The sequence below is a fragment of the Petaurus breviceps genome, unplaced genomic scaffold (genome assembly GCF_028583685.1).
Source record: "Petaurus breviceps papuanus isolate PSGF00001 unplaced genomic scaffold, PetGlider_PUasm1.0 98, whole genome shotgun sequence".
NCBI classification, from domain to species: Eukaryota; Metazoa; Chordata; class Mammalia; order Diprotodontia; family Petauridae; genus Petaurus; species Petaurus breviceps.
This window is the reverse complement of record NW_027187460.1, coordinates 60,510,770-60,523,632: the sequence shown is the minus strand read 5'-3', so window position 1 is coordinate 60,523,632 and position 12,863 is coordinate 60,510,770. Positions and strand designations below refer to the sequence as shown.

General features: G+C 39.7%; 1 protein-coding gene across 6 annotated transcripts in view; it reads right to left on the bottom strand.

The window, feature by feature from the left end:
• NCALD (neurocalcin delta) overlaps positions 1-12,863 on the bottom strand; it is a 586,363-nt gene continuing 573,500 nt past the window's right edge. For all 6 annotated transcript variants that reach the window (XM_069081045.1, XM_069081044.1, XM_069081042.1 and 3 more), the window contains 2 exons: positions 4,846-4,951; positions 1-4,532 (listed from right to left, as the gene is read on the bottom strand). In XM_069081045.1, the coding sequence (XP_068937146.1) occupies positions 4,435-4,532; positions 4,846-4,951 (204 nt within the window). In that variant the 3' untranslated portion in view covers positions 1-4,434. The remainder of the gene's footprint in view (positions 4,533-4,845; positions 4,952-12,863) is intronic.

The window sequence follows — 12,863 nt, the reverse complement described above, 5'->3', positions numbered from 1 at the left end:
TTTGGAGTCCTTCAAGTTGTAAGCCATTTTATTCCAGTCCCTCAGACATCACACATCATCTTTATTTTGGACATTCTCCTTTTCCTGAGATTCCAGGACACAGTAATGTTACTTAGTGTGGTACAAGATCTGTTAGGCTTCAGTCTGATAACATCCCTTTAACTAACTCGGTCCCATTGCAATGGAATAAATTACATACAGACGACTTAACTGGCAGCTCTTGGGATGGAGGAGGAGGATAGTCCATATGAGCAACAGAAATAATCATTGGCAAGCAAGGGAAAGGATGATTTTAATGCATTCGGTTGAGGGTATACAATCATCACATGTCCAGTTATTTATTTCTGTCCTGTACAGTTGGGGATACCATGCTCTGCCCTCCAGAACTGGGCTTCACTGGAAAAAAAAGACTATAATTTGGTAAGATTCTGTGGCCAAGGAGACATGGTCCAGATGTTTTCAATCATCTCTTTTAAAGTTTTCCTTTAATAAACTGATTTGTTCATGCCCTCCCCAAGAAAAACCAACAGGAGAAATGAAGTTCTAGGTTCTGTAATTCTTAAACCAGGCAAGGCTGACGTGGTCCCTCCACACCAGAAGTTAGGGCAGATAGTGGTCATTACCCAGCAAATGCTCTGCTTGTCTTAGCTACAGCCCCATACAGGAACTGGTCTTACCGCAGGGTCCACCAAGTGATGAACATTGCCAACGGCATTGAACAAATCTCAGCCCTTCTCTGAGGGTCCCTGTCAGTACACGATGAAGTGAGCAAGGGGGCCAGATGGATTTCAGAGCCACTCTTGGGTCAACCCTCCTCCCTCAACGTCATCACACCACTCACTGTAGCACCACTGTGGCTAGAGTCGTTTGTCCTTCGTTCTCGAAGAGGACCATGATGTCAGGAAGGTGACACCATGACACGCAAGTGAGTTGGATTTAAGTGAGGGAGGACTGTGTAAAGTCACCAGGCTCACTTCCTCCTCCAGAGCCATCTGGGTCCAGTGGTAAGATTCAATCAAACTGAGACCTGTTGAAGACCTTAGCTTGAAAAAAAAAGGCTAGAGTTGGAGGCTACATTGAAGGTAGAAGCTGTTTCTCCACAGTGCTCTGAAGAACTAGAAATATAAATAGGAACTACACCTATGATTTCACTGATGCAGGGAATTCTGAGAAAGGAATCATCCTTTTCCAATGCAGGCTGACACCTTCTCTACAATTTGGAGTTTGAAAAGGCTTGCCTAGAGTACAAAGAGTTAAATGGCTTGGCCAGGGGCACCCGGCTAGTACGGGTCAGGACTTGGACCCACATCCTCCTGACACCAAGGCCAGTTCTCAGTACTCTGCTCAAGGCTGCCTCTCTGAACAAATGTGCAATACATCCTATTTATTTACTACAGGTTTGGTAATTTTCTTTAGCTGGTGGTTGAAAGGCTAGAGGGTATAGGAGGAATATTCATCTCCCTGTCCTCTGTACATTTAGGCAGGGAATGGAAGCAAGGAAGGAGGTACCAGGTAGATAGCAGGGCCCTGGCATCTGCCAAAAAGTGGGAGTTGGCCTCAGGTAGATCCCAGCCTTCAATGAGGAGGCCTAAATCTGCTTCTGACACAGAGGCCTACACTGTAGCCTGGGAAGGAGAGCTATAAGAGACAAAACACTCATTGATTTATAACTAGAGGCTAAAAGAAGCAAACACTCTCATGGATTCATAAATACTTCTGCAGAGTGATGAAAATAGAGCTGGGGGAAGGCCTCTGGTGAGGCAGGACTAATCCTCCCTTTAATGATAGAGCTCAAATTCCCCACCTGGATTTAAGCACTAAAGAAAGCTAGACCCAAAGGAAAACCTCAGGAGAGTTCTGGGTGAAAGGCCTGAGGCTATCCAAAGCCCTTCATCTAAAGAGGCCTATAGTGGTTGGGAGAACACAAAATTTCCCTTATGAGATTAGTTCTTAATCTCCAAGCTGTGATGAAGGACAACGGGAGACTAAGTCTAACTTCCTTTCACCTGCATAATCAAGAATAGAAATATGAAACCTTCTGCTTGGTTTTTAAAGTCCTTCCCTATCTGGCCCCTTCCTCCCTCCTTTTCTAGTCATTGGTCCTCTTCAAGAACGAAGGACAAACAACCATATTTTATTCCCTTCCTGTCTTTCTTCTGTCTTCTTGCTGTCTTTTCTCCAGCGAGACACTCCATCTTACTCCTAGCTTTCCAAGTCTCAGGTAAAGTCCCACCTTCTACAAGGGAGTCTTTCCTAGTCCTCTTTAATCTCAGTGTGCCTTCCCTCTGAGATGAGCTCTGATTCATCCTATCTTTATCTTATTTGTACAAAGTTGTTTGAATATTGTCTCTCCATTAGACTCTGGTAAGCTTAGAAGCAGGGGATTGTGATTATTATTATTTTTTGCCTTTCTTTGTACACTCAGTATTTAGCACATAGTGCCTGGTACATACTAGGTGCTTAATAAATGCTTGTTGTATAGACCACATCAAGGTGGGATTTAAAGCTATCCAGCTAAGGCTCCCCAATACAGGGAAAGAGTTCCATGCAGAGACTTTTGGCTCTTTTCAGCCAAACAGCACAAATTTGGATTTATATTTTGTTACCAGTTTCAATGAACTCTTGAATTGCTAATAATACTGGATGGAGGGTATGTTTCTATGAGCTTATTGTGCTGCCTAGACATGGCCTTTCTTAATATTTCCAAATGTAATGCCTCTACTTGCCCTGTGTATTTTCTGTTATAGAGGTGACCTGTGCTAGAGAACCAACCTGGGGACCTATCTGTCTCTTTGGTGGGCCATGCTTGATGTCTATCCTCCAATAGCTCTATCTGCTAATCAACCAATCAGTGTAAAAAACAGTGCCCTATCCTGCTGTTCATTGACATTTAGTGCCTTGGGGTTTGATTAATGTGAAATCTAAAGTAACCAGTAGTTTGCATGAAAAGGGTAGAGAACCTGGTTTCCCCTTGGCATGAGCTCTGAACCAAAATCAGTCTTCTGATTGTACTTGGTAATGGCAAATGCTGCCATGTTCATATCCCATCCATCATTCTCCTGGGTCCCTCTGCCAACCTCAGCAGTACTTCCAGATTCCTTACCAAAAGAACTGATGATTGCCCTAGCCAAAGATACAGGGGATTGCATTTCAGGGACATCCCTATCTTGGGAAGATGAGCATCTCAAAAGTGCCACAGATTTGGGTTTGAGGTTCTGGAAGTCCCAAGGACATGCACATCTATCATTTTCTTCTTTTCGAAGGCATCAAAGAAGCATTAGGTTCCACTGCCATTTGATTATGGTCCTAAGACTCTCCTCCCTGGTAAGTCTGAACTCCTTCCCTTTCCCAATTATTCTTTACCTGGAAACATGAAATGAAGAACTGGGCCCTTTTGATTTTTTTTTCATTTTTTTAAATACATAAAATACACCTATTAACTGGCGCATCTGTGCAGACAGAATATATGACTTTAAAACACAACATGTCAGACATTCATTAGAGCTGGCTTACCTCACAATAAACTACCCAAACAAAAACAAAAACAGTCTTCTGTAGTAAGACTGTAAGAACACTACCACCCTTTCCCAAGGTCTCATTAGACATGCATCTCCCTTCAGCATTCCAGAATACTGTTTTTGTCTTCATTATCCATCACTGTATATTATTTACAACATTCTTATCTGTTAACATGAAAAGCAACTAGATAGAGGCCTGGTTTTGGAAGATCAATTATGGGAGATTTTTGTTTACTTCCTCAATAAAGTTATGTTAAGCTGACTAGTGTAAACCTGTCTTAAAAACCAGCTGAGTCATCTTGCCTTTGCTTTCTGCTTATTCACTTTCAGTAATGTTCACAGCTTAGACACTACAGCCCACACTGGAAGTGATCCATCATGGGTTGATTGTTCAAGCCTATTCAGTGGCTGTGCCCTAGGGCCTAGGGTACGACTTGTTATTGGGGAACAGTCACCAACTGCATCTGTACTTGGAACACTTAGGTGTATTCAGAAATTAACGATGGGTAAGGTTTTTTATTAATCTCTTTTTTGACCTTTTTTCTTTTTTTTGAAATTTAAAAAAATCTCTGAGAGCCCTCAGGCATGAAGCTCCAGGACTACATACTTTTTGAACTCTGGCATCCATGATCCTTAATTTTAAGAACAGACGTGTTAAACCAAAATAACAACAATAATAAAAAACCTTTAAAACAACGAACACCACAAAATCTGTGTAGAACGGTATTGTCCATGCTCTTGACAAGCAGATGAGAGCACTTGGCATTCCCATGAACACATCCACAAAAGAAGCTAAAAGGTGTCACAGAAGAAGGACTATCTGGCCATACAGAGGCAATATCACCACCAATGTTTGGCAAAAAAAGAAGAAAAAAAAGCAGCTCTATAGAATTCATCCAGACAAAGGGAATGGGGCTCAGAACTGGCCGGCGCTGCTGGGGTCACATTGCAGGAGGCGCACGATGGAGGGATCACTCTTGGCTCCTCGAATGAATTCTTCCAGGGAGAGTTTGCCTGGAAAATAAGAACAAAATTTTAGATGGGAATGTACGCTCTCTGTAATGGATTCTTAACATTTATCTTATAGTCAGTTTGGTACTATACACCCCCACCTACCCTGCTATCAAACAATAAACATTTATTAATCACCTACTGCGTGCCTACTACTGTGCTACAAAAAAAGGAAAAGACACTTTCTGCCCTCAAGGAGCTTACAATCGAATGTGGCAAACAACATGCAAATAAATATATACAAAGTAAACTATATACAGGCTACATAGGAAACAATTAACAGAGGGAAGTAAACAGATTGCAATCTTAGACTCACCATCTCGGTTGGTATCCATCTGGCGAAAGATCTTCTCCGTCCTTTTCTCTGGTGTTGATTCATCTTCAGGCATTTTCATTACTGAAGAAACCATCTTATAGATTGCCTAATTGACAAAAAAAAAAGAGAGAAAATTTAAACTCGTTGAGAGTTGGGATTGTTTCATTTTTTGTATTTATAGCATAGTAGGTGTTTAGTAATGCTCAATGATTGATTATAGGTAATTTGACACAGAAAATTACTAATATGACCACTTGCCTCATCCCATAGTTGTGAAAACTTCTTTGTAAATCTTGAAATATCTCCCTGGACTCTTCCTACAGTTGAAAAGGATTGTTCCCATTTTTACCTAGGTTCAGACTTTGTTTTCATAGAAAAAAAGCTGCCACTGGGTAGAGACTATTAGTATAGGTCATGTCAGGTCACATTTGAGATAAGAAGAAAGACTGTTTATTCCCGTAAGACAGAAAGCATGGTTTGGGGAATATAATGCTTGGCTTGGAATAAGGAGGACCTATGTTCAAATCCTACTTTTGCCTCTTACTAGCTGTGTGATCACGGTCAAATCACTTAAACTAAGCCTCATTTGAAAAAGGGGGGAGGTTATAATACCTGTTGCATTCCCTTTACAATGTTGTTGTGGAAATTAACCTCAAGAAAATAACCTATGTAAATAATTTTGCAAATATTTAAAAAATGTTTTTATTTTCCATTCTGAATTTTTTCTATCCCACCTCTCTCCCACCCATTGAGAAAGAAAGAAATATAATGCCTATAATTCATACAAAATCATGTAAAGCATATTTCTACATTAGCCATGCTGTGAAAGAAAAAAAAAACAAGGAAAATAAAGAAAGTAAAAGAAAACTGTGCTTCATTCTGCATTCAGAGTTCATTAGACTTCTCTCTGAAAATAGACAATATTTTTCTTCGTGAATCCTTTGGAATTGTCATGGATCATTGTATAGATTAAAGAAGAGTCTTTCACATTTGAATACAATATACAATATTGCTGTTACTATATATAATGTTCTGGTTCTGCTCATTTCACTTTGCATAAACTCATGTAAGTCTTCCCAGGTTTTTCTGAAATGACCCACTTCTTCATTTCTTATAGCACCATAGTATTCCATCACAATTATATACCACAATTGTTTGACCATTTAGTAATTGAAGGGCATCCCCTGAATATCCAATTTTTTTGTCACCACAAAAAGAGCTACTGTAAGTATTTTTGTACATACAGGTCCTTTCCCTTTTTCTTTGATCTTTTTGTGATACAGATGTAGTAGTTGTAATATTGGATCAAAGGATTACAGTGGTATTACTGGGTCACTGTTTTATACGCCTTTGGGCATAGTTCCAAATTATTTTCCAGAACAGCTGGACTAATTCACAGTTCCACCAAAAGTGCATTAGTATACCTATTTTTTTCAAATCCTCTCTAGCATTTGTCATTTTCCTTTTGTAGCATGCTAACCAATAGGTATAAGGTGTGGTACCTCAGAGTTATTTTAATTTTTATTTCTTTAATTTTTAATGATTTAGAACATTTTTTTATGTGACTATAGATAGTTTTGATTTCTTCCTCTGAAAACTGCCTGTCCATATCCTTTGGCCATGCATCAAATGGGGAATGGCTTTTATTTTTATTACTTTGTCTCAGTTCCCTATATATTCAAGAAAAAATAAACTGAGCTAGATTCTTTAATAAAATAAAGAGGACAAGAAAGTTAGCTGTATGTAGCTATCAGATTGTTAAGAGGTGATAAAAAGGTTTAAAGGTATAATTTTTTTAAATAAAGTAGTAAAGGGGAAGTAATGAAGTGTAAAGAAAGGGGTGATAAGGGACAGAAAGAGATCATAAAAAGTTATAAACTACTAGTAGGAATAGAGAGAATGGAGAACTTTGCAGGGACATGCATTGAGTGTACAATGTTGTTGTTTCTTCTGTGGCCAAAGGATTGCTATCAGGGCTCAAAGCAGAGGCACCCTGATTACAGAGAGGCCTTTGTCATCCTTGGGAATATATACAAGGCATACGTGTCCCCAAAATTTCAAAACAGATGACTACTACCAACTTCTTGGGATTCACATGGGAATAAATGATACTGCCAGGGGCAATCTAGAAACCAAGAAACATGAATATTACCAAGGAATATGAACTCTTTGGCAAGAAACTAAATATTATAAGGGACACAGGTGGTATTTTCATCACTACTGACCATTAGAGGCCAGGAATGAAAAAGAAAAAAGCTGATTTGGGAGAACAACTAGTTAAAACCAGTATTGTCTGAGAATGGGATTTGGATTTCTGGATGATGGTTCAAAATACAGGAGTAACAGGCTTTTGGCAAGGGATAGAGTATAACAAAGGATGGTAAGAGTATATTTTCCTGGTGTTTTGCAAATTTAATCAAAAGAACTTTAAAGTGACAAAAAGAGGGGAGTAGAAAAGTGCCTACACACGTCCAGTTAACTCGTTATCATACAGCCGAGGTGTCCAACTTAAACAGAAACAGGTCCCTGTTGCCCATATATTGACTTAAAAAACCACAAATTAACATGATGTATGTTTTCCTGTATTTTTAGTTATTTTGTTAAATATTTCCCAGTTGCATTTTAATCCGGTTTGACCATGCTGGGAGTTTTGGTGGGCTGCATGTGGCCTGTGTTCCCAAGTTTGACACCTCTGTCCATAGAGGCAAGAAGCAATAGGAAGAATAGATATTGAGGTGTTCAGAGCTTAGAGGAGCTACCAAATGAGCCTCAAATGTCTACATAAAAATAGTAGAGATCCTAGTGAAAGGAGGTGTCATGCCTTGCTCTTACTGCGCAATGTCTATCACTGAGACATTATACAATAAGAGCCAGGACTAGAATATAGACTACATAAATATCTTGGGTGGCTTAGTGGCATAGTGGATATAGTGCCAGCCCTGGAGTCAAGAGGACCAGAGTTCAAATCCAGTCTCAAACACTTAGTAGTTGTGTGACCCTGGGCAAGTCACTTAACCCTGTATGCCTCAGTTCCTCATCTATAAAATAGGGAAGAGAAGGAAATGGCAAAGCACTCCAGTATCTGCCAAGGAAACACCAAATGGGGTCATGGAGAGTCAGATGTGACTAAAACAACTCAATAAAAACAAAAATATCTTATTCAAGATAAAGAAGATAAAAGGGAGGAGAAAACATTGTGCAATACCCATGTGAGGAAAATCAAGAATCATTAGGGGTGACCATGGTAGACCGTGTTTAAAAATGATAAATAAAGGCAGAAACCAAAATAATTTTGCTATTGGATTATACTACAGATTACCTACAGGGGGAGAGGAAAGAGGTCAACGATTCAGGAAACAGATCACAAGCCCACCATGGAGGCAGGATATAATAGTGATGGGAGATTACAATTATACAGCCACCTGCTGGAGCTCTCTTTCTTTTAAAAGCACAGATACTTATAACATCTTCATTTGCCTTAGTGACAATTTCATCTTCTAAATCTGATTCTGCAGTAGAAATGATGGAAATCTTGGAGGGAAGTGACCACTCACTCCTGGAGTTTATGACAGAAAATGAGAAGAAAGTCAGGCATAGTATAATATATACCCTGAAATTCTGGGGAAAAGCTTTCAAATAGTGCAGAAGAATGTTATGTAGAATCCAATAGAATAAAAATCTACAGAAGAAGTCAGGCCAAGAAGTAAAGGGAACAACCAAGAATGAAATTCTAGAGACAAAAAGGGAAACAATGTCAATGAGAAAAATAGGAGTCGTCTGCACATTGATGTGGATGATCAGGAACTCACTAACCTAATTAGATTTATAACAGGTATTCCAAAAGATGGAAGGCAGAGCACACAATAGAAGATGGATAGAAAAATGCGGCATAGTACAGTAAAAGCAATGTCAGTAGTCTCTTGGCACAAATGAATCATTTCCTTAGATACTGAAAGAACTGTCATATGTGATTGCTTATTGATATTTTAAAGAATGTGAAGAATGAGAGAAGAGCAAATGTGCCAACCACAAAAAAAAGGAAAAGGAAATAGAACCAAGTCTAACAAGCTATAGGATTATCGTGTTGATTTTGATTCCTGGAAAATTTCTAGAACATATTACAGATACTTAGTGAACACTGAAGGGGAAAGGTAGTGATTACAAAGAGCCAACATGACTTCATCAAGAACAAGGCAAGAACTTTATTTCACTTTTTGGACAGGGTTTTTGAATAGGTAGATCAGAGGAATCTGTAGAAGAAAAAAAATACCCAAGCGAAACCTTGAAGAAAATCTTTTGTCCAATTCACCTACCTCACAACATAAAGAGCGAATGAGTTAATACATATCATGCACTTTTTAATAAGAGGCTCAATGCATGTAAACTACTGTTATGCTCATGAAAAAATTGCCTTGAGGAGGAACTTTTTTTCCCCCTACCATTTCCTCTCCTTCCCAAAATCAGATCAGCTGGAGCTGTGGCATGGATTTAGTTATAGAAATATTCCCATTAATGTTAATGTTGTGCCAAAAACAAAGATTCATGATAACCCAGATACATCACCCTGGAATGTTCAAATCAATAAATGTTTATGAAGGCCCTACTATGTGCCAGGCACCATGTGAAGGACTCAGTCACAAAGAAATGTAAAACACAGTCCCTGCTCTCCCAGGATTATTTATTTAATCCAAGCACCTTGTTCCTTAAACATAGGAATCTTAGAACTGAAAAGAATTTTTTTTTAAAAGGTATTTGAAAATTATTATCCTGTCAGGTCACATTCAGACAGTCTCTCATCAAGGAACAATGGATGGCAGATTCCTGGAGTGACAGAGGTGACGTGGGCGTCACACTTGAAACACAAATAGGAGAGCTCCTTTCTGCAGGCAGTGTTATTATAATAATGCTCTGTAATTAGGCACCGAACAGCACCTTCGCTCCCCTCCTCCACCCTGGGTTGGTTTTGTTTAAAACAGAGGAAAACCTAAAGAAAGGCTGCCTCACTCTCTCTCATTATCCCCTTCCCTTCTTTTGGGAACACGTTCCATGCCTGTTGGAAGAATGAGGAATACATGGAACAGGGCTGGAAAGCAGAGGAAAAAAGGTCCTGGGTAGACAAATGAATCTGTAGTCTGCAGAGGGGTTCACTCTGGCTAAGTTAGGGTGATTAATAATAACTTCTCTTTGCCTTCTCCTTTTTTTCCTGTCTTCCTGAAGTGTCTTTTCCAGGGGATATTACATTCTTTGTATTTTTATCTATAGTCTTTAGCACAGTGCCTAGCTCACAGTAGGCAATGAAGCAAAACGAATCAATGTTTGCTGATTAGCTGATTGATTAACAGCAGCACAACCAGAAATCCTTTCAAGTGAAGCAAAAAAAAAAAAAAAAAGGTCAGAGGACAGAGAGGTGTCAGGGAGAGCCTGACCTCCCATTCAGCCACAGGAGGAACCCCGGAGTGGCCTGGAGCAGGTGACTTACAGCAGGGCACAGGGCAGTAGAAGGCCTGGAGGTGAGACTCAGAGACAGTGGTCACTTGAGGGAGGTCAGTTCTCTTTAGATATTAGCACTCCAGGATGAAGTGTTGTGCTAGTTATGCCTATGTGTATTGGAAACTGAACAACATTCATTCTCTGTCTCCTTCCTTCTTTCCGAACCTCTTTTCCTTCCCTTCCTTCCTCCCTCTACTTATTGCATAGGGTTGTTATAAGGACCAAATGACGTAGTGTACACTTATCCCTTCTACATCTCAGGGGTTAGAGGCTCGGTGTTCACATGATCTGGAAAACCCCCATAACATTTTTTGCCTTTTATTTGTACCAGAGAAGAAGTCTAATTTATTAGGGTATTAAAAGATAAAACATGTTGATACTACATAATACTATCAATATATTTTATGTATTTCTGAGTTTCTAAGCTTTTTCTGTGCCATCAACTGGCCTTTGTGTTTCTATGGCTTCTGCAAAACTCCCCCCAAATTCTCATTTAATTCTTATATTGCCCTTCAATATATTGAAACTGTGATAGGGAAAGTCACAATGTAGGAGGGATAACTGTATATGAAACTCTTTGCAAATATTATAGTGCTATTTAAAGTTACTAATAGCAAAAAGGAGGCAGCTATCAGCAGATAGAACATTGGCCTTGGAATGAGGAAGATCTGAGTTAAAATCCTATCTCAGGTACTCACTAGCTGTTTGATTTTGGGTAAGTCATTTAACCTCTGCCTTAATCCTCTGGAGAAGGAAATGGCAAACTATTCCCATATCTTTGCCAAGAAAATTCCAGGGACAATATTGGTGAACTATGGGGTTATAGAGTCAGATATGACTGAACAACAACAAATTATCATGTTATTATTTTTATTATTAATACTCCTACTGTAGCTCACGAGGAAGCTCTTCCCAAAGTGGAGAGGTTGGGAATGATGATGGCAAATCTCAATTTCTTTTCGCCATCTTTCTTCTCTTCCTACTTTTCTTTTGTCTCTTGACTTCCTCTACTCTTTATAATTTCTTTTCCCCATTTTCATGTTTCCTTCCCACCAGTCTTTCTTCTTAGGCTTAGTTAAGCACATACTTAAAGACTTACTCCTCCTTCCATTAGCACTCAGAACTTCCTAGTCTATGGTATGCCAATTTTTTTAAAAAAGATATTCAAGGGTAATGTCATATGATTTTTTAAAAAAAGAGAATGCCTTTGAGTTCTTCCTGAGAATCTAATTTAGGTTCAAGGATTTCTGGCTCTTAAGATTTCCCATCATGGGATCCTGGCGGAAAATCAGCCCCATTACAACTGACAAAAAAGGGATGGGAATAGAAATGAGATGGTTTTGGGTATGAGACTTTCATAGCCAAGGCCAACAGTACATCACACCTTAACATCCCAACAGCACCCCAAATTCAATGCAATTCATTTAGTTTCCATTAATAAAATTCAATTCAACTCAAATTCAGTTCAGTTCAATTCAGTGCATCCAGCCTAAGTGGCTGCTCTGTGCAGACCTCAGCCCTAGGTACCTGGGAGCTATAAAGTTCAAATGAGACTCATCATTACCATGATGAAGTTTACAGTCTTTTAGTGGGAATAAGACAGGCACAGATCAGAATAGACAGAACCAGGTAAGCAGAACTGGGTAAGTGCTCTCTGGGCTCGGGGCTGATAGTAACTACTCACCAGAAAGTTCAGGGAAGCTTCATGGAGGGCATTGCATTTGGGTTAAGATTTAGAAGCTAGGTAGAAATTTATGCCCAACACCAAGCTTATTTTCCTGTCCTAGAAATCTGCTTATCCTTCTGACTTCACTCCTTCTGTCCGTGACATTACCACTTACCTGGCTTCCCAAGTTTGAAACCTTGTTGAGTCCACACTATTTTTTTTAGAAAACCAAGTGGAAATGACTTGGGGATAATTTGAACCTCTGCTCTCCTTTTAACAGTGAAAATAATTGAGATACAATTGTATTAAGACTTCAAAAGTGGTTGCTCCAAGATCCTGGAAAAGGAAGGACAGAACCCCCAGGCAGTAATATGAAACAAATCATGCCTTTTGTTAGCTCAAGTTTTTTTTCTTCCAACTTCAATGGAATGAAGGGAGAGAGGGAGGAAAAGAAAGTAGAATGGAAAAAGATGAGGGGGGAAGGGGGGGAAGAAGGAGGAAGATGAGGAAAGGGAAGGATAGAGAGAAAGAGAGGGGGAGAAAGATGAATGAGAGAGAAGGGAAGGAGAGAAAGAAAGAGGGGAGAGAGATGAGCGAAAGAGAAGAGAGGGAGGAGATGAGGAAGAGAGGGAGAAGAAGAGAAAAATATGAGGGGAAGAGAGAGGGAAGGAGGAAGGGGGAGAGAGAAAAGAAAAAGAGAGACAGAGAAAGAGGAGAGAAGAGGAAGAAGAGAGGAGAGGAGAGGAGAGGAGAGGGGAGGGGAGAGGGGGAGAGAGAGGGGGGGAGAGAAAAAGAGAGAGAGAGAGGGGGAAGGGGAGGGAGGAGGGAAGAAGGGAGGAACAAGGAGGTGTCGGGGGGAGGG